Source organism: Oenanthe melanoleuca, chromosome 13, assembly GCF_029582105.1.
Source record: "Oenanthe melanoleuca isolate GR-GAL-2019-014 chromosome 13, OMel1.0, whole genome shotgun sequence".
Classification (NCBI taxonomy): domain Eukaryota; kingdom Metazoa; phylum Chordata; class Aves; order Passeriformes; family Muscicapidae; genus Oenanthe; species Oenanthe melanoleuca.
Window position 1 is genome coordinate 8215749 of NC_079347.1, and position 22853 is coordinate 8238601.

The 22853-nt window shown below is 42.7% G+C and overlaps 1 protein-coding gene across 2 annotated transcripts in view; it reads right to left on the bottom strand.

Moving 5' to 3' along the window:
* The window catches only part of GALNT10 (polypeptide N-acetylgalactosaminyltransferase 10), a 76785-nt gene that overhangs the window by 6475 nt on the left and 47457 nt on the right, over positions 1-22853 (bottom strand). For both annotated transcript variants that reach the window (XM_056502606.1, XM_056502607.1), the window contains exons 5-8: positions 12258-12443; positions 10551-10734; positions 9530-9647; positions 1417-1524 (exon numbers count right to left, since the gene is read on the bottom strand). In XM_056502606.1, the coding sequence (XP_056358581.1) occupies positions 1417-1524; positions 9530-9647; positions 10551-10734; positions 12258-12443 (596 nt within the window). The remainder of the gene's footprint in view (positions 1-1416; positions 1525-9529; positions 9648-10550; positions 10735-12257; positions 12444-22853) is intronic.

Sequence of the window (22853 nt, forward strand, 5' to 3'; positions counted from 1 at the left end):
CTGGTAAATACCACTGGACATTCAAAGGTCTCTGACAAAAAGCTGCTTTCTTAAATCCTTCTTATTGCATCTTTTATATCCATCTAGGAATGGGATTTGCAGTACTCCCTTCTGAAAAGCTCCAGTTCACAATACTCTTTCTTAGCACTATTTTTCCATTTTCTTGGGTAAAACTCTGAGATACCTCAGGAATACAGAGCTTTCAGGCGATGACCCTTCTGAACAGAAGCAAAGGGTTTTACCTCGTGGCAGCAGCACATTTCATGTGTTACTGTAAAGCTTAATCCCCTGTGCACCTCCAAGACAGCAACAAACACCATCCACTCAAGACCTGCATGTCACAGCGCCCTCAAGAGTGTTGGATCTTGGGCTGTTCTCTGGCAACATCAGACACATTCTTGGTGCCTCTCAATAATGTGCCATGTGCAGTTGTGACTCCTTGCATGAAGCTGTTCAGTCCAGCAGTGATCATTTACCACCAAAAAAGTGAGGAAGCTAAGAGTGAGCAGTGTGCTGATCCTGCCCCAAATGCAGGAGCAAGTGTTTACCTCAAGATGTCTGTTAAGATGCCAAGAAATAGCCTTTCCTACCTCTCTGCTGTCCCCTTCCACCATTGTGGGAGTTCACAAGAGCCAAATACTGAATCAAAAGAAATACAGCTCCCTCCTGAAGAGAGTGCTCTGTCGTTCTGACAAGTCATTGCTGGGCTGAGGAATAAATCCAAATCTGTAACTGGGGTGATGCCATTAAAGCACTGTAATACTGTGCAAGCCTTAAGATTTCAGAACAGCAGGGCACCTCTCTGAGGCTTTTAGTTTTGCAGCCTTCCTGTTCCTAGGATGTTTTTCTCCCACCAGAGGGCAATGCAATCCCTCTTCAATTTGAAAATTAGTGAGAGAAACCCAGTGCAGGATAGACGAAAGCTCTTTCTTCTTTGGGCTACACTAGATTAAAAAATAAGATGGCACAGAACATTCCATTGTGGAAAATTACAGCTTGCCCATTCAGTGGTCTGTGATGCTTGAAGTTGAGAGGTCTTTCAATCACCAAAACCAATCACCACGCTGAAGCCTGCTGCTCTTGGAGAGCACAGCTATAAAATGACTGAAGTATTATACAAATAAAGCCATATCTTGTTTTTATAGCCAGTGCCTGATCACAAAATCCCTGCCCAGCACCCAGCAGTGGCTGATGTTTGGAGCATGGCAGCTGTTCACACACACATCTGCAGCTCCCTGGGCTCTCCTCCCTTTGTGCTACACATCCACCACTGCAAAACTGCTCAACTTGGACTGTGCAAGTGCAAATTACAGACAAAGAGCTCTACATTTGCCTCCCATTGTGGGGTAAGAGTAGACAACAGCATGGTCATACTGCAGTCAGACTCCTGTCCTGGGGAATGCCACTGCCACTTACTCTTGCCAAGCTGACTCCTGTGGGAACCTTGTATGGAACATATTTCCTGTAGATATGACCAACTCTAGAGCAAGGGATGTCCTCCATGCGACCTCCACACATCCATACCTGTGGAACAGCAGAGAAACACATTCAGTCATGGCTTTATGGAGGAAAATGAAAAAGAAAAGGCTTCCATGTAATAAAAAACTTAACCCAGATTTTTACATTAAAGTACACTCTTCCCAAATCCCCTCCCTCCCTGCCTTAGTCCCAAATCTTATAACAACCTGCTTAGAGCCATGCAGCAAGCCTTGATTTAGCAAAAGTGCTCTCAAGCCTTCTATACAGAAAAGAACAGGGAAAAAACATCCAAGCACTGAGAAAACAGCACACACCTTGCTTTAAACTGATATATGTTATTACAGCAATAGTAAATACAATAGTTAAACTGGGTGCCATAAAAAACCCTGGGTGTAGGTTGTGTAACGAGGCTGTAAAAGGGAGGACATCTCCCCAGTACAGGTGGTCATGTGTTATGCAAAAGGCTCCAGGGAATTCATGAGCCTGTTCAAGTGCCAGAAATCAGAAGAAACTACTACTTTTTCCCGTGGTTATCACTGCTCTTTTATGGTTTCATCGCTGACATTCATTCATTGCTTTTGCAGCCTTACAATTAAGTGGAAATCTCTGCCTGGTGAACACATAAATAGCTTTTAAAAAGCCCTCAGGAAGTGACTAGAATACACTGCTAGTTGTAGATGACTACCTTGATGCTTGGTTAATGTCTAGAGTTGGCCCAAAAGCTTCCTTCCACATCTGGGAAGATTTCACTTTGTGCCAGCACTCTGCAACAGCTTTCTTTTATTCTTTATTTATAGCATGGATGTAGTAATTTTGTCCAAGTGAAACAAAAGGAGACGTTTTCTAAACCAACCAATCTACCTCATTAGGTTTAAGAAATATTTCTATGCTTCACAGAAACACCTAAAGCATACTTAAAGAAAAAGAATGCCAAACAAATGACTTTCTGAATTCCTGGAGCGAGGTGCTGCCTTTGCCCTTCTATTTGTCCCCAGATCCCATGGGAGTGCCCCAAAGGCTGTGGATTTTGGGCAGGCTGGTGCAGTGCTCTTGATCTCCCTGTTCTCTGGGGCTAATTTGAGCCACCACAGTTCACTGTACAATGAGCTTAGTCAACAGCTTCACACATAGCAGGCAATTCCATTAATATTCTACAGCGACAATATTAAATACTTAGCTCGGAAGAGAAATATTTGGCCAAGGCTGCTGCATAATTATTAGCTCTGACACTAAAGTCCTCTGGAGTTTCAGCTCTGTCTGCTGGCCCTAATAATTACAGTCATTTGCTGACTGTGTATAACTTAATGGAGGTTGGTTGCTCTCAGTTAGAGAAATATTTTTCACAGGCAACTTCTAAAGTTCAAGGTACTTAATTACATGTCGTTATGGTGAGAGAGACAAGAAGAAAGCTGACAAACACTCCTACAGAATTTGATTCCTTTTGTCCCTGCTGTGTCCTGAGAGGCTAGTGCAGAAGAGATTAAAAAGAAACTTGCATTCAGCTTTATGAAGTTTCTTATGGAATTAGAAATGCTTTTTATTCTGCAGTGACTGTGCTTTTGGCTGCAGAGGGCCAGAGTGTGATTTCGCTGCTGGGAAATTAACAGCCTGAGAAAACAGGAATTTGGGCATGGTTTGTGTTTCTAGGACAGAAATGGTTTGTGCAAGGCTGTAAGAGCTGCAACAGACCTGGGAACCAGCAGCAGAAGCCCAGACTCTGTTGCACTGACACACACACACACACTTCTCAGCAACCTGCACTACCCTGCAGCAAAAAGCCTGAGAGGTTCACAGCAGCTGCACTGTAGTGTAACACAAGCCTGGCTGCAAAAACCAGCATGTTTTCCTTGCTGCCTGCCCACAGGATGCCTCAACAGCCCCATCTCTAAGGAAAGGCCTTCAGCCAGGCCACCAGGAATACACTTCTCTGAACATGATGTTCCTGTGTAAGCTGAGCAGCAGAGCCCTGCAGTTGGAGAGGAGAGAGCTGTCCTTGTGCTGCAGAGCTGGGGAGGCAGCAGGAGTGGGAAACTGGACAGAACTGATGGGCCAGGAGCTCCAAGCTGGTACAAGACTCGAGGCATAGAAGACAACATTACATGAACACATGCAATGTGATCAAAAAAGCTACTTAACTGAGCTGCTTAATAAGGAAAACCTAATGTCAGTTTGACTTGCTCTTTTCCTGATCATGATTTAAAATATTTAATTCCAAATGATGCTGCAATGGAGGCAATGAAAAGCTTCCTAATCCCTGCCAGCAGAGCTCAGTGACCCTTTCAAGGTACTTTGCCACCTCTGTGCCTTTTTAACGTTGCCTCACTCTGCAAGTGACAGTATGGCACCCGCAGTACAAATCTAATTTTAAAGGCATGCTTTCCATTCATTCGTTGCTGCTTTGATTTATTTTATTAGTGAGCTGCTTTGTGTGGTGACAGAACTCATTACAACCTCCATAAAGACAATTACCAGTCCTTATCTATACAACTGGAAGAAGGGGGAGAGGGAAAGAGCGTGATATGCATTGGTAAAACACAGCTAACAAAAGCATTAGAAAGCCAGAGCTAAAGGTCAGAGAATTGCATCCAGGGGTCTGTCAGAGAGTAAATGCAAGGGAAGCAAACCCAAAATAGCTGTGTGCTAGCTGAGGGAATGCTTCCACTCAGTTACTGATATTTGCTTGTTTTTAAACAAGAGTACAGTTCCCAGGCATGACACACCAGAATGTACACTGCTAAAAATATCATGCTGTCAGACAGCTGAAACTGGTGCTGGGCTGTGGGGCAGCACCTCCTGCCTTCCCCACAACACTGACTGTCCCTTACTGCCTTCTCCTTTGGCCACAGGAACCAGTTTCTTCTAGGTGTTTTACAGATCATGCCTCACTCCTCAGCTGACATGACAGAAAACGTCAGAGCCTGAACTTGCACCTGATTTCAAACAGCCATTTACGCCTTAAGAACAAGAATTAAAGCTGGTCAGGCAGACAGTGCTTCTTACAATAATCTAATCAGATCTCATCAAGAGAGAACAGGAAATTTCTCTTCCTCCTCAGGCACAATTTTGCCAATCTTCATTTTGGGCTTGGAATCCAGCAGCTGACAGATCTGCTAGAATGAAGAGAAAACCTGGCTACACTGAGGTCAACGGGCACACTGAGCAGATTTAGCTAAGGCCACAATCTCACCCTAATAATAAAAACTACACAGGGGAAATAAAATAGCACTGGTGATATTGCTTCCATCTTCCCAGGGCCTGGAGAGCTGTAACTCCATATTCATAAAGCAACTCCAGAGCCTTTGATTCAGTCAGTATGCAGTGAAAGCAGCAGATAATATGCCACCTATTCTCTACATGGGAATGTTATGCTGATTCCAATTCCCTTTCTGCAATTTCAGAAAACAATGTCAGGTAAGACAGCTGAACCTCTCCTCTCAAACACACAATACAATGCTGCAGTTGGTGTGTGAACACAAATTATCTGGGTATACAAGGTTTATGGTTTCCAAAGACTGCACCACGATGAGCCAATGCTTCCCAAGAGAGGGGAAAAAACACAAAGGATAGTTAAGCCTTGAAAATAAAGCTGCTTCTGCAAGACACAACAGAAATGAAGACCATGGGATGGACCAACAGAGAGCAGCTGGCTGGTTGTGTGAGCACACACTGAAAGGTGGGAAGAAAAGGACACAGAGGACAAGTCAAGGGGCTTCTCTGCATAACAAAGTAGGTGAGATGAAAGCAAGGGCAATAACTCAGGAAAACTGTAATCCTCTATACTGGAAGCATCAGCTGCTCTGGCTGCTGGGACTTGCTGCTCTCTGAGAGATGAAGGTAGCCTGGGAGGCACTGGGATCTGTGTGTTTGCACAGCACCTTCTCACACACCACACACCAGTACAGCCCCTCCTCAGTGTCTGGAGCATTTGAGAGTAATGACAGCACTTTCTAATAATCACATTTCAGGAGTGAAGGAGAGCACTTCCTTGCTGCTGCTTGGTGGGAGGCTGCTCAGGAACCTGAACCAAGAAGAGGGTGAACATAGGTAAAAACTTCGAGTCAATGGTCTGAAACTGATCTGTGCATCACCAGATAGGAAGAGAGAAAGAAGCCACCCTGTACTGCAGCTGAGAGCCTTAGAATTAAACAGCATGTGCTGGCTAAAAAAAAACCCACAAAAAAAGCAGCAGAATGCCCAGCCTGTTCCAGTGTGGGCAAACGTGAGCTGCTGGAGAGTGGAGGGAGTATGTGCCTGGAATAAGCAGTGCAGGCTCACAATCAGCACTAACTTCAGCAGCACAAGTAGAAATGCTGTCAGAAGGGATCCCTTGGCAGCTGCACCCAAACTACACACCTGCCAGGGCCCAGTGGCAAATCGGGAATCAGAAACGTGCTGCTGGCATGGGACAAAGGAGAGGCAGGCTTTAGACGTGAACAGAAGCTGTGCAGCACTTGGATTTGTTGGAAAACATGTAGCATGTTTCATGCTGTAGAAATCAGAAACAACTCATGTTGATGGTTTGGGAAAAGGATCTGGAAAAATGCAATGACCTACAATCACCAGAATAAGTGCAATGGCTTTTATCCAATTGCTGAAGCAAAAATTGAAGACCACAAGTACTGACCAGCTCTTTTGTTTCCCTTTTAATTGTTCTTTTCAGGGAAACTGTCAATTTGGCTTGCTTTGCACTGAGCTCTTTGCATTTTATGAAGGCTTTACAATCTCCAAATTACAAGGCAAATGTTTCTAAAACTGAAATGATACATCACCTAGAGAGGGACATTCTGGATTCTCATTCTTTGCTCTTCAAGTACAGTGTGCAATTAAAGGACTGAGAAACACACCATTTGGATCTGAGATACAAAGAACATCTACATTTATGCCTACACAAGTCAGAGACATCCCTTTTTACTCTTCTGTTTCCCCATAACAAAAAAAAATCACAGGCTATGTATTTATGGAAGAGAGACGTGAAGCAGTTTAGTGAAGATTTATGTAAGCAAAACAGAATAGAATCCACAAAAATACTAGAAAAGAGGCAACATCATCTCAAAACTGAGCTTAGATAAGTGCTATACAAAGTAGCACTTGCAGAAAGGAACAGTTAAAATGCTTCACACATACTGCTCCAAATTAAATGCATTTATGCCAAAAAAATGAAGTGGTTACGTAGGCAGCTATTAAATTGTGTTTGGAAGAGGAAAGGTCCATTATAACTTTGGGTAAATAATTGAGTTTTGTTCACACAATCAAGAAGAAGACCAGGAAAAACTGCAAGAGAGGAGAGGTAAGGAAGTGACTCCAGAAAATCAAAGAGCCCCACCTCAATGAAAACTGCTGAGCAGAGGAAACACAAGGCAGCAGAAGGGAAAGGTGACAAACACCCCACAGAGACAGCTGTGAATGCTTGTTTACCCTCTTTCCAAAATACAAGAACACACTTTAAGGTCAGCACCTGGAAATTCACCTGTAACCACCATGGGGATTGTGATCTGCCTGTTGTGTCTGGGGTGACCTGAGCAGGAACACCCTGAGCTGCAGCAGTGCTGTCTCAGAGACACTGAGCTGCTCTGGATACACACAGGTCAACAGAAGGAAGCAGTGCCTGTTTTCTGCTTGAATATGGAATGGATAGACCAACTCCTTCATTTCTAAACTAGAAATTTCTGTTTTAAGGTTAGAAAGTTCACCTCAATTTTTTGTCCCTCCTACATGCAGTGTTTCCTTATGATGTTTGATGTATATGTTTCATACAAAGTGCAAGGCTTCTGGAGTTTGATCCACCCTCCAGCTAAGTGTTTTCTGAGGTGTTAAACACTGATGCTTTCCATGTTGGTTTGCTTGAAAATTTCTGCTCAGAAGGAAGCAGAGCCAGCTGATAATAGAAATAGGTATGATTTGCTAAAAAAAGGCGAGAATTTCCTAAATAAACTTATTTCCAGTCTCTCAGCAACAGACCCTAGTATTTTAAAATAAAAGCAAAACCAGCAAAGCACAGTCTATGAATGGCCAAAAAAAATATGCTTAAGGAAAAATAAATCCAAAACACAAAATAATCCCCAAGAAGCCCTGTACGCCCTGCGAGGCTCAAGAAGGCCAGATCCAATGCAATAGGTCACAGGCCAGCAGTACAGAAGAGTACTGCACCCACAACAGCCAGGGACAGGAACAGATTCTTTGTTAAAGCTGGGCTGTAAATCTGGCATGCTTAGATTCTGAATTCCCATGAGATAATAAATAATGTGAAAACAGGTATCCCACGCCTAAAGCCAGAGCTTTAAATTATTTGACACTGCACCTTTAACCACAAAATCTCAGTCTGCTTCTAAAGGTAAAAACGTGGCTCTAAGCTCACCAGGAATGTCATAGCTTCATAAATTCTATGAACAAACCTTCTATTCTTGCAATTCCAGCAGAATTATTAAATCTATCAGCCACAGATGAATGTATCAATTTATCTTAATTTCTGAAAATACACTGAGCCTCTTTCAGTGAAAACTTCATTTTTCTGTTGCACAATGAAAGAAAAAAGGGGGTCTTTGCAGAGATTAATTAAAGCAAATGTATCCCTCCATAAATTACCATCTCTGGACTGAAATAAAACACAGCATGTTTCAGAGGGGATAAGCAAACAGATGAATGAAGCAGCCTTATTTCCTGCAGATCAAGCAGTGTGTCTGTCTGCTGTGGCACTGGAGACAAAGGGCTTGCCCAGCCACTGTCATCACTCTTGGAAACCAGAATTTTCAGAGAGGAAGAGGCTGAATGCTGCCCCTCCTGCAGAGAATGAGTGCCTTACACAATTTCATTACACACAACACAAAGATGAAATGGCTCTAAGCACAATGGCACCCCCAAAGAGGGTGGCCTCGCCCCTCCCTTCCTGCCACTGTTACAGAGGACAAGGGACATCCCAGGTGACTTATGGGTTCTGGTGAGGAAATGATGGAAGAAAAGGCTGTCCCAAAATCAGTGTCTTTTCTCCCACTGTTTGCTGCCCAGTAACACATGGGGTGTGTGTATGGCAATGTGGCTTGCTGAGGATTGGTATCTTCTGAACTGCACAGAGGTATGGAGAACCAGGAATCTGTTTTTAAAGAGATGCCTTGTCAGGGGAGACAGGCAGAATTTTAACTGCTGAAGCCAAACTGTGCACTACATCCCTGCTATCATCTGGCCTCGTGCTAAGGTCAGCTAGCTTACATCAGTGGCATCCACACACCTGTAAAATTAAATATTCAACCTCTGAAAGAAACCTCAAACAGAGTTTAATGTAGACATCTTTACTCAGTTTGGCCCAGCCTATGGGAAGGATTCCCCCCACTGAAAACTGGCCCCCTACCTTCAGGGGTTTGGGACATTCTGGTGGGTTTCCCAAATTGGATTTAAAGTGCCATACTCCAACCTAACACTGGTACCAGCAGTCTTGGTGCTTTACAGTGACTTGTTACTCTTTGTATTCATTTTTGGAGCTGGCTAACTCTTAAAGCCCTCCACTGACCAGTCAGTCAGTCAGTAGCAGAACTGTCCCCAGGCCAGGCAGATAATGATCCAAAGTCATTGCCAGCAACAGTAATGGCTCCAGTTGTTGGGAGATTTCTTCCTGGGTAAGTAATAACTCGAGATTCTCACAGCCAGGGCTCAGCTGGATTGACTACAAAGTTCTCCTCTCTGAGAACTCAAGCTGAGGACTGAGGTCCTCCTGGAGCTGGAATCCTCTTTCCCTCAAGAAGGAGAGTATTTCACCATCTAAGCAGCCTCAGAGGCAGAGAGCTCCACAGCAGCTGAGCTACCCTGGCTGGGAAGAGTGCAGGCATTGGAGCTGTGACCACAGAATGGGGACACCCCAGCTAATCCTGCTCCAAAACTGACCCTCACTAGTCACTGCCCACACCAGTGCTGATTCTCCTGTGCACTATCTCACTGCTCCCAGCTCTTTCACCTTTAGTCACATGCAAAAGTAAGGACAAGACAGATCATTCACATTCTGCGCCTCAGAACAAGTTCGTACTTTTCAAAACAAAAGTAATTTCCAGAGAACATGGCTCACCTTAAAGGATATTTCATACTGCTCTCCTCCCCATATCTCCAGACCTGCATCATACCCTCCCAGCTCCCAGAACCACTTTCTATCGACTGCAAACAGTCCTCCAGCCATTACAGGAGACCTTAAGGAAAAACCAGACTCCATATTACAAATACATTCAAAGATACAGATCTCTAGCTAAACATTTGAAAAAACAAAGCAAGATTTGACAAATATTCTTTTCACCACCCAGTGTTCCCAGTGCCTTATCAGTGCATCAAACAGCTGTTTTGGTGTTACCTACAGACTTCCCACTTGCAAACAAGGAGGACCAGACCAGGCTCCCTCCAGAACCTGCCAATGCCTCTCCTCCAAGCAGGCAGGAGCTGACCATGAAGTGACAGGACACCACCTCAGCCCAAGGGACTTTATGCTTTTCATATATGCTCTGCTTCTGTTGTAGGATTGAGTCTTTCAGTTTGACCTCAAAAAGTGTTTTGTGGGTTTGTTTTTCTTTTCTTTTTTTTTTTTTTTTTAAACACTGCAGAGTATAAAGGACAGCAGAACTGTCTCAATGTTGGCAAGCATAGTAACAGCAAAGCATAACTTCATCACAGATTTACTTCTGCAGTGCACTGTAATAATCAAAATTGCTGTAATTATTCTGCTAGATTTTCTTCTTCCCCCAACTGGGAATGACACATAACCCACCATTGATTTGGTTTTGGCAGAGCATTAGGGATACTAAGTTATCTTTGAAAGATCTCAGTAATAAATGACCACATTAATTGTCACACATTAGAGTTTTCAACGAAAAGTTAACTTCTGCAGGAATTAATATGGCAAAAAAACAGCAATGAAAAGGAGAGTGTTCACAGCTGCTATACAATGCATTTCTTTTAAACCAGCACAGCAAACAGCTGCCAAAAAAGCAAGCAGCTTAACACCAGCTTCTGGCTTTTGCTGTGCTGAGGTGTAAACCTACCCTGCAGCAGGGTGTTATTTCATTAGCTGGCTCTTAGCACTCTGCGTTTCAGTAACTTACTCAAAGGGATCACTGGGATCAGGTTTCTGTAACTCAGGAGGAATGGGGATCCTCTTGTAATACATCTCCCAGTCAAATGCCCCTCGCATTGCGTCTCCAGCCTGAGTCTCATATCCAAAGTGGTCGTGGTCAATGACATCAATCATTGGGCAAACGATAGTCTTGCGGTTTCGGGCAATGCGATCTGAGGATTGGAGAAATGTGTTAGAAAACCTGCACCAGCTGCTTCCTTCACCATGAAATTACCAAAAAAAGAGCATCAAAATATGAAGTTGTCCATGAACAACTCAGATTTCTTCTGTTCCTTCTCTTGTGCTCCAATTTATATCAATTTATCTGCTACTTCTGTAATCCCTGAGAGAAAAACACCAGAAGCAAGTGGGATGACACAGCCTCGCTACCAAAGAACTGACTGCCAGGCTAAAACCAGACCTCTTGTACTCGGTAAGCAATCCTCATTTCCACAAGTGACCCAGATGTGAACCCCTTCTGTGCAGATCCAAATCCAGGGAATAACCCACTGCACCACCCAGCCCTAACTGCCATGGCAGAACCTGGCAGGAAGCATTTCAGACTAATAGCATAAGTACTCTCAGCAGGCTCAAGAAATGCAAATGGTACCTCCTCCCCTCCAACCTTTTCTTCCAACCAAATAATACAACACAGGAAAACTTCCTGCATAAACATCTGGAATTTCTTCAATACTTTATTACTGAGATGGTCTCTTGTTGGAAGTTAGCTCTCAGAGCAGAGGCAATAGAATGATGTTTCAGCCTCCAAAAGGCATCTCACAGAAATCCTTCCTGTGCTTTAAAAGTCACAGCATCCTTTTCGTGTTCTCATTTAAATGGCATTGGAGCTAATTCTGTCCTTCCTCCCCGGGGCTCATAAAGCTGCAAATGTTTCAAACTATTGCCAGATATAAACTGTAGCGAAAGCAACAGGATAACCAACCATCAATCCTGCAGGAAAATCGGACTCTTTCTTAAACCTCTGCCTGACTATTGTTGCCACAGCCTATTTGAGGAAGTCACACCTCAAAGAGCTCTGACAGGTCACTGGCAGCAGGGCTGTGAAGGAGTTTGGTACTGGGTGGAGGCAGCCAGGTACCAGAAACAGACAGCACTGTCCCTTCAATTGCTCATCCTTGAAAAGAACTGACACCTCCTCAAAGATGGAGTGCTGCCTTGGAAAAGGGTGGCCATGTTCTACAAATACACACCAGCAGCTCTCATTCACAAGAAGTGTTTTTTACAGCCTTGCAGACTATGAAGTTAAATATAGTTATAGAGGAGATAACACCCTTAAAAGCTACTCAAAAACTGTACATAAAGATATTTTCTGTATCATAAAGTCATTCCCTTCTGCAAGCTGTCAAATGACCATGTAATAGTTTACTCTTCTAGCAAGCTGTAAATTATTTAAGATTACATTTAATCTTAATGATAATCTTAATTTAATGAGGAAACAGAAGAATATAATTTCTGCTCTTTAATTAAAAAAGAGTATGATAAAGTTACTCCACAGTGGGGGACTCCAGAACAGAAAAAATGGCATTTTTAGTACTACACGCTGCAAGTTACCAACAATTCACTTGAGTCTTGCAGTTGGTTTGTTCTCTCTTTCATGGTATTTCATCTCCCATTTATCCACTGACAGCACGAGGGGAAAGGTGGGTGGGAATAATCTCCCCAAGCCCCCACTCACCCAGCAGAGGTGGCAGCCAGTTGACGTTGGCCTCGCAGTGGGAATCCAGGAAGGTGATGACGTCCCCGATGGCCACCGAGGCCCCCAGCATGCGGGTCCTGATCAGCCCTTCCCTCTTCTTGGTCCGCAGGATCCGCACCCTGGGGAACTGCGCCATGTAATCCTCCAGGCGCTTCTTCAGGTGCTCTGTGGGAAAGGACACATTGGGGCAATGGCAACAATTCCTTAAAAATGCTGTTCTGTCTGTACCAGATGTCTTTGGAAGTATGGCCTCAGCAGGTAACAAATGCAGTCACAGGAAAAAGAAAGTAAAAATTACTTCTTTTAAAGGTCTAAAAATAACTACCTAAGCAAGACTTTTGAAGGTGTTCCAAAACATTAGAAGCAATTAAAAAAAGAAAAGGAAAAGATGGAACAAAGAGTATAGGATGGGAAAGAAAGCAGCAGAGAAAGAGAAGGAATAAAAAGACAGCTGTCAGACCCTGAGCCAGGATTCTTAGGCACTTGTGGAAAACCACTCTAACTTAGAAAAGACACAAGGGAATTCATTTTCAGAAGTAAACCACACTCAGGGCATTTAAGTAGTGTGTGGTTTCTTCAAAACACAAAACATAACAATCCACTCATGCATAAATAAAAACCAGGAAAAAGCCTAGTCAGACACCCCTCCAAGCTGCAACAGCCACAGTGTGTACAGGATGGCTCCCTTAAATGCTCATCAGAGGAGATTTGCAGTTAAATAGGGAAATATTTACACTACTGAACATGGACTGGAGCCATATGTGAATTAACACAGACAGTGGCATGATTAACATGAATTCAAACAGGAGAGCTGCAGAGAAAGATCACCAAGTGATCAAAACAATGGACAGCTTGTTCCAAAGTGGACATAAAAAGGTTAGTCTGCATAATGAGAGAGGGGAACACAGCTGTCTTTACATCAAAGAGTGAAGCAGCAAAGAAAAACCTAAAAATAGGCTGAGCTGATGCTGGCCTCATCACTAATGGGTTGATCTTTTAGGCATCTGAAGTTTTGACAGCAAAGCCCATTCAGAGGGTGCCAGAGATTGTTCATTAATGCCCCACACCACCCACTGCAGTCAGCAACGATGCAGGAAAGAAGCCTCACTAGACAAAATTTAACATGTTACATCTAAGCAAGTAACTCTTAAAATCTCATGCAACAAAACTTGACTAGAGGCAATCACTGAAATACAAATACCCTCACAGCGTTATTTGCCTTCTGTAGGAAACAGATCCTCTCCACTCTGTACAGAACACACTCCTCAGCTTCCAAAGGAGGCATGAAAGGCAGGGGCTGGAAAGGCCAACAGCAGGAAAGTGTCCCTGAACAGGGCACCAGGGAGACTGGGCATTGGAACAGCTCACTGAAAAGAGCAAAGGAGCAAATAAACTTAACCTAGTTATGAGCTCTCCCCCTTGTGCTGACCTGGCAACTGTGAGAATGGTCAGAAGCCCTGTGGTAACACACATTCTGTGTCTGCTCTTTGAAGCAGCCAGCCATTGTGTGCCTTCCTTCAAACATCACCCAAATACACCTCCTAGCTTTTGAGGTATTCCCAGCAAGCTCTTTGCCTTGTTCAAAGCTTTGTTTAACATTCCTCTGGATTTTTTTTCACGGATCCGTTTTAATGTTTTGCCTGACAAGTGTAATTGTCCCACAATATCTACACAGGTTTCCCTCTCAATAGAGCCCTTAGGACTTCTTGATGTCTAGTGTGCTTTTCCCTCATCCTTTTCAGGTCTCTTCTGAATAGATCCTCTCAAGCAACCAGAAATTTTGTCCACTCAATTACAGATTTTTCAAATAAGGGCCTTCCACAGAGACTAGACATATTATTAGTGCAGCTGCCTTCCTCCTGAGGCAGTGGGTAGACTTAAAACGAGAAGAGGAAAAAAAAAAAAAAAGAAAGAAAAGCTACCACTGTTTAACATCAGAGCTCATCCCTTGCCATTGTTAGTTTGTCACAAAAGATTGTTTCATCACAGAGAACAAACAATCCTCACTTCAAGCATAAATCAGCTAAGCCCAAACCAGGATGCAGACTTTACTTAATGTACCCAAGACAAGATAAACATGAGAGTGGCTGCTGGTGCTCGTTATAATAAAGGAGGGAACTGTCACACAGACACTCTCAGTCTGATTTCCCTAACAACAGCCAGAAATTGATAATAAGAGAAGACACTTGGAAGATGAGACTACACAATACTTACATTATCCAAGCCAAACTTATAAAGCACTGGAAAATCTTAAAAAAATCCAAAGCTCCAAACCAATGGAAAATCTAAAGAGATTTTCCTCTTTATTTTGATTAAAATGAGACAATGAGACTGTGAAAGACCCCAGAGGTTTGTCTACCACACATGCTCATTATTTCCATTTCACATCACCTGCCTTTCTGAACTGTTCTGGTTTGTGGTGCAGTTTCACCTGTCGTGACACCTGGGGCAGCTGAAGTGAATCCTCCAGGGGCACAAGCACAGCACACTCAGGCTGCTACCAAACATGAGAGTGTCCTGTGTGAGAATGTCTCACACACAGCCCAGAAACAGAACACAGAGTCACTGGACTTGGCCATATCAGTTGTGATGATGATGAGGCTGTTCTGCTACACTGAGGACAGGGTGCTTTGTACTTATTGATGAACAAGCAGCTAAAAATGGAGATTATCCCATTTTTATAGTGTAAGGGGGAAAGGAAGACATAGGAGTCATTGAGTTTTCTCAGGCAAGTAACCTGCAAAGACAGCAGAGAGTGTAATCCACTGACTTCTCACTGCATTCCCAAAAGCTGGGTTTGATTCTTCAGCACATCTTTAGTACACTTCCACAGTAAGAAAATGCCAAAGCATTCCATGCCTGCAGTGAGGAGCCTGCTGTTTGCTGCACTGCTGAAGTGCCTCACACATCAGGAACCATGTCCCTGAGGGCTGGGAGAGCCAGGGAAAGCTGCAGGTGCCCCAGCAGCACCTGTGTGCTCACACTGCTGCAGGGGACACATCTGCAGAGGGCAGTCCTGCAGCCAGAGGGATGATGCTCAGGTAAGCTGCTCCTCCCAACTGCTGCAGAAAAATCCATGCTTGGTCACTGCATTCTGTAAGATTAAGACTTCTCAATCATGAACTGCAAGTGGGCAGAGTTTATTGCATCTGCTTTGCCTAACTGAAGAGTCACAGACTTCTAAGCAACCTCACAATGTACAAAACTCAGTAAAATATGGTTTTCAAAGAGATTTCTTATTTCCTTCTCCTTGTGCTATTCCTGCCACACAGCCTGGTTTCTATGCAGCCAGATAGAAAACAGTTATTTCATTCTATTTCAAATATTGTCCCAATTAAGCTAAACTTTGCTTTTAAAAGAAAATTAAAATAACCCAAACAAGTACTGCTAGCTGCTACAAAATTTAATGAAGCTTTAAAAAAATATATTATGAAATCTTGTCACACTGAGTAATTTTTATTACAAGGGTAATTTTCTTTAATGAAAGTTGTTAGGTGAACTGGATGGATTCCAGTGGCTGTGCCTATGCTGGACAAAGTAACACAGCCAAAAATATAAGTGAGAGTAAGATTATCTGCAGATTAAAAACTATTCTGGTAGTTTGCTAACACACTTAGCAATAAAGCTGATGTACAGTGTATACATTAACAGTACCAGTCAAAAACTTCTGCTTTCTTTACTTTGAGCTGTAAATAAAGCTGTATGAGGACAGCAGAGAAGCTTTAACAGGCAGCCTGGTTTACAGAAGCAGCTCTAAACTCTCCAAAATAAAGCATTTTTTTCCCTCTAGGTCAAATTTCTGTGGTGTCTTACTTTACTTCTTCCTACTGGCATCATTCAAGCAGAGCTGCCCTCATATCCCTCTGATCTGTGGTCTGGTGACCACTTGTAGCATGGCAAGGACTTTAGGAGATTGGAACTCCTCATATGCAGTTGACTTTTCATTCCAACATTGCACTTTGCCACCTGAAGAGGCACCTAAGAAAGTCAAAAACAAGCATATGCAGAAGCCAGAGGAAGACAGATGAATCCAAGGTTTGCTTTTATTTTTTTTTAATAGCTTTTGGGGTTTTTTTAATAGCTTATAGTGCCTATAACAGTTCTGCAGTATTTGGCAGGGAAGGGAGTACCAATATTTGCCATAGAAAAAAAATATCAGCCATGACTTGAAACTATTAACGTGATTTATGTCCTGAGAAGGAATCATGAGTGAAACACTTCTCCTGTCCTACCAGTGCAACATTTCATGGTTCATATGATACCATCAGCTTTGGTTTCTGAGTTTTACACTGCACAGCACATCTGCAGCACCAGTGACTTTGCCATATGTGTACCATCAACCCAATCCAGAAGGAACAGCACTGCAAAAATCCAACATTCCCAGACACCTTTCTATGTTACTCAGATGCCATTGGAAACACCAAAGGTCCCTCTGCCCTACAGGATCCTGGCACCTGCTGAGGGGCTTTGCTTTGGTTTACACTCAGAAGCTTGAAGATGTGAAGATGGGAGAGCCACTGCACTCTGAAAATCCAGGGAACCTCCCCCTCCCACTGAAGGGCACAGGAGGACAGGACTGGAGGAACTGCAGAATTCCATTTTAGGCAGAAAAGCACTGTTTCCCTTCTCTGCAGGTTATTTTGGCTGCTTTCCAACACCAGAGCCTGAAGTGCCAGCATGCATCTGGCATTTGTTTACAGGTTACCCCAGCCTGCCATCCCCACCCTCCCACACACAGACATGCTTGTTGAAGATTACAAATGAATCCATTCATTTTTACTTGGATACTTGGCCCTAACGTGCTGTTTAACAATTTAAGAACGAATTATACTTCTTCCTGAATCCATCATAATGTGCAAGCCAGGCCTCCCTGAAACAGAAGATTCTAAATCATTGAAATTAACTTCTCTCCCTCTTTTGGTGCAGATGAGTAATCCTTTGAAACAGCAAAATATGCTGTTATCCAAACAGGCAGCACTTCCACTAGTTTTAATTTTCTTTCAATGTTTTCACGCTCTGATCACTGAAGTTGGTTGGGAGGATAATAAATTGATTTAACAAATTGTATTATGAGCACCAGTCTCAGTAATAGAAAACTGATTAGGCTGATCACAGCTTTCCAAGCTGAATCTTCTTACAAAGAGGAAAAGGCCTTAGAAAGGAGAGAATTAATATTTGTGGCTTCAGTGATTACAGTTCTGGAGTGAACTCCAAATGGGGAGGGGTCCCAACTTCCACTGCCCATTCTGCATCAATGTTGGGTCTCAGCACAACTTTAAAAAGAAAGACTGAGGAGGAGAAAAGGTTTCTGTGCATGGGACAATTAGCTGAATGTGTACCACCTCACATGATAATACAGCATGGTTTGGACTTCAACAAAGTTTGCTGAAAATCTTACTGGTTTTCTTCTCCTTCTAATCAGGAACAACAAAGTGCACAGAAGTGCAAGAATGGAGCCCAAGAAATAAGCCAGATTGTGAGTTAGTGGGGAAAAGATCACTGGTGTGAGCCTGTGCTGTGACAAACTCGGGTGCATCAACTTCTGCTGTCCTGCCTGTGCCAGCAATTCATCCTTCAGTTTGGAAAGGGAACTTTCTCAGTGCTTCCTCCACCCTACAGCAGACACCTCAACCCTGCTCAGGTATCCTTCAGCACATATTAGCACTGAATGCAGAAAATAAGGTGTAATTTTAAAATGGAAAAATTCACACTTACTGGCATAAGAAATACACCCAGACCCCAAGGAAAGTTTAGTAGGCTGCATTCCCAAGCAGGGAAATACACAGGGAGTAATCATCTCAGTGACAGCACCAACAGCACCACCTCTCAATCTCTCAGGAAAGTTTAATTTGTAAAGGAGTCTATTCCAACTGCTGCTTTCTGAGGGAATCCAGAAAAATCCATTCACTTATGTTTCCTTCATGCTGTAAAGGTTTAAACACATTTTGTTCCTTGGGAGCACTGCAGCCAACCTGTGGAATATGCATCACTTCTTAATTCCTGCACATTGACCTCCTGGCCAATCCACAAGATCAGTTTTTCCCTTTCTGCCAGAACCCATCTCTCCCAGGGGAAACAGTCAAGTCATTCTCATTAGTTTACTCTTCTCCCTTCCCATTTCATTAAATATGTATCAAGATTAAAGCACCCACTTAGGTTTTTCCCTCTTCTGTTGACTACATCTCATCCAAAGAGGGTATTTTGTGACTCTGTCATTTCCTGTTGATTGCTTTTAACCTCAGAGCTGCTGTGCTGGCACCCACACTGCAGAGATGCAGGTTTTGGCCCAGACAGCCTTTGTAGCTGCAAAACAGGGGTGAATTCCTTGCAGTACACTTAATATTCAGCTCAAGTTTGATGTAGCCATGGTGACTGGCAAGGAAGGGCATTATTGTCCCAAATACTCCCTTCAACCCAAGGAATCTCTGTGTTTATCTTAAGGCCACATCAGTAGCTTTGACTATCCAGTTGTTTAACCAAAGGAATGCCTGCACTCTACAAATCTTCAATTGCCTTGAACCTACACCATCAAATGCTTTCTGGGCACTGGAGAGACAAGCAGGGGTGCAAAAGCATCTCAGAAGTTTGTTCCAAAGCCTCCTCTGTGCCCAGGGAGTGTGTCAGGATACAGCCACTGCTGCCAGGGATGTTCTGCAAAGCAAATCATGACATGAACCTAAAACCCATGACCAACAGCAAAGTAAAACTTGCCATCATTTGAAGAGATGCAGGCAGATGAAGTGTTAAGACAGTTCTTACTGAAACATTTTGGAACATATCAAAGCTGTGAGATTAAAGCCTTAAAAGTCACAGACTTTTGCTGGGGAAAAGAAAAGAAAAGAAGATGCCAAAACAAACCAGTCCTTGGAGAGCTGGCTTTGTACATGAATAGTGCTGATAGAGGCAAAGAACTTTTTGGCCTGAAAGTATTTGCTCTGTGCAAATCATCAGAAAAGGAAATATTCCAGAAAGAGCACAAGGATTGACAGAGAAATCTACTCCAGACTTTTGTCTTGTTAGAGAACAGTCCTTTAGGTCCAAGATGTAAGTCACTTGAAAGTGGCTTTGATTTGGTAGGAATGCACCCCTTTGGATCCCACAGGCTCTGATCTCAAGGGTCTAAGTGAGGAAGTACAACTATGAAGCCTAAAATTAATAGCAGAGAACTAAAGTTTTTTGCTCTAGGGTTGCAGCCAAATTGGAATACTGGAAAATTAACTGATAATCCTTCAGTCCTACAGTGATGCTTAAATATTAATAACTATGAATAACAAAGCAGAAGGAAGTCTGTCCTGTAGTCTGTGTGTCAGAGAACAGAAAACAATGTATTTGGCAAATGAAAAAATTAGCAATACAGCTGCAGGGAGAACACACACAATTGTCTTGCAGTAACAAACTCTGCAATGCCAGAAGTGTAATTTACAAACATTTTACTCTTCTAGAGCTCTTCACCATCAGTTCCCAACACTCTGGTTTACTTTACTCACAAGAAATGCAGCTATCACAGTAAGTCAGTGACATCTGCTAGGAAGGTCAATAAATCTATTAAATCCTGAAGCACAAATCCAGGCCTGTTCACAGCTGTACTGATACCAAAATTAAGCCATCTTGTGGGCAATACCATTATCAAGTAGCATGTTCATTTTATCTGGATGACAGAGGACAGGGCAGGACTGATAGCTGAAGGTACCTGCTTTTAAATCTGGAGCTTTGGCTTCCTCCTGCTCAGCACAGTTAAACTACTGTGCTCCATCAGTGCATCCCTGTTGTGGGTAACAGGCAACAGTGGTCCTCAGGAATTGATGCTACACTGAGAGAATTGTGTGGCATTTCTTTACTAAGAAAATATAACTACAATTAAAACTAGAAAAGGAATGTGGTCTGGTTTATCCACTTTTATTTTTCAGTTGAAGCAGCATTTAGCTTCCAATTTTCTCAAAGTGAAGAAGTTTCCAGCTTTATCAAAGTCCCTGTGTGGAACAGCTGCTTTGTTAACACCACTCCAAATGCAGGTTTAAATAGCAGAAACTATGATTACCAGTAATAGATATCATATATGGGCAGAGGGTGTTTGAATCACATTTCTAATTAACTTCTATAGAGAAGCAGCTGTAAAGCATTAAAATGCTGATTTGCACTGCAGCTGGCAGATATCTAGATTTTTGACTCCTAGCAGATGAGGACATGTACTTCAAGGTGAGGAAAATAAAATTAAAGCTGTTTTCCTGAAAAGTTCCTCTAACAGAAGCTACATGTGTAGGGTTTCTTAGTAGCAAGTAATGCACTGAGATTTACTTAATGAGCTGTAATGGAAACCTGCTCCTCAATTATTTATTTTTCTTAGACTGCCAGACATCCTTCACTACACAATAATTAGCTGAGAAAGAGGTCACAGTAAACTCGACCTTTTAAAGCCACCTCATCTCCTTTCTAGAAGAATCTTTCAGCCACAGCAACTGATCTTAGAGAAATAAATACAAGATGATGAAAAGTAAACTGGTTAGTTAATTTAGGCTGTCACAAACAAAGCTGTACTAAACAACTACAATAGGCCCTCATGCCTCTTAAAACACCAGAGAATAAAGTTTTAATGCTCCCCAGCCACTGCCTAATGAACAGTGCAGGTTTTAGACATCCCTTTATGAAGGGAATCCATGAGTACTGACATTAAAGACAAATTAAAAATGAATACTCAAAAAAAGGAAAACATAAAATTGAATCTCATCCTGATTATCTCACTCTGATCCAAAGCAGACTCTGTCACTGTTATCTAAAGAATCCCACACCCACAAACTACTGCCAGATATGGAAAATAACAAATTACTCTTCTCATAAATAAAAATGGGACATTTGCACCAGCTTTTATTTATTTGCTCCCTTTGGTGCTCACTAAGGAAAAGAGTGTTGGTGAATTCACAAATTCACTCCTGTACTCAAGTCCCTGCTGTGCTACCTGGGAGTCATGCTGCAGTTTGGGGCAGAAATTTCACATCTCTCCACCAAGAACCAACCTCCTCCTACTCACCCAAAGGGAGATTTGTCTCACTGACTGTTACTTCAAAGACATTTGTAAAATGAGTCTAAACATGCCTGAGATGGTCTGCAATGAATTCTAACAAGGGAAAAATCCACTTTATTCTGTGACTTAATTTACAAAACTAATATTTTTATCAGTTGTTCGGGACAATAGTTACCACAACTTCTACTTCTACAACATTTAAAAGGTTGTGGAAAAGCACATTTGGCCCAAAAGGCTTTTTCTTTTCTCCATACTGTATGGTAAAAAGCTTGAAGATAAACATATTGATAATTCAGCAAGAAAGGCTGTCATCACTTTGTCCTAAGCACAGTCACTCCATATTCTGAGATGTACTAACCAGATGCACTTTAGTGCATTTAAGAGAAAAAAAATTACTTTTACAGAGCATGTGCCTAAAGATGAAAAGATAATCTCTTTAGCTGCACAAATCCGTTACTGTTCCATTTAAAGATCAGAAAGAATTCAAGTATTAAACTTTTTTCTATTTCAGATACTGAGAACATGATTTCTTTCAATTAAGGCCTGGCAGATGTGGTTAATGGAACAGCTGTATTTGCTATATACTTGCTGCTGTACCAAGTGACACATTAATCACCCTTTGCCTTCTCCCTCACTACACTACTTAGTGACTCCTGCCCTCCAGACCAAATTATGCTGCTCATGGTTCAGCCAAGCTACCTCACTCACATTTGGTTTTCCATTCAGATTATCCCATACCTCCAGAATTACCTGTACTGCAATGCCAAGAGAGGTTTAAACTGTCACAGGGATTTATGTGTCAAGGGAAAAAGCAGGGTTTGGTTGTGTCTCCCCTCTGATTTGGGAAGGGATGGGCTCCAGGAGTGTGTAAATGTTCAGGGCAACTCCAGGGCAGTGCAATGGCACAATGGTGTGTGAGGGGAGAGGGCAAACACTGCTGGTCAAAACCCAGGGTGAGATGACACTGCTTGGGGAAAACACTCCTTGGACTCCTCAGTTAAAAGGCCCAAAAGCCCCTTGGTGCCTTTCCAAGATGAGAGTGGCCACACACCTCACTCCAGGCTCACTGTGCCTCCCAGATGCCAAAGAGCAGCTCTGACTGCACAAAGTCCTGCTGAACACACACAGCTAAGGAAAAAAGGAGTGAAAATGGGGAAGGAATACAAAAAAAAAATTAAATGCTCGAACATATAAATAGAATAGACTTCTAAAAAAATTTTCACAAATTAAGATGAGGTTCATGGTAACAGGGTAGTCTTGGAAGACAAAGCTGAAATCCAAAATCTCCATAATGACCACTCAAGGGAAAATGACTTTCCATACACATTCCTCACAACAACATTGTCCTTGAAATCCACTGCAGCCAAGGATGTATTTACACAGCCTCCCGGATAACCACTCCCTAAACCAGACCCTGTTTAATGTAAAAGTCAGAAGGTTCACTTTGCAAATGTCATTGTCATATTGGGTCAAATACATTCAAATACTTGGGCTGAAACCTGTTGTCACCTCCCAAATCACAGGTGCAGATTTTGCCTGGTTACTCTGAGTAGGAT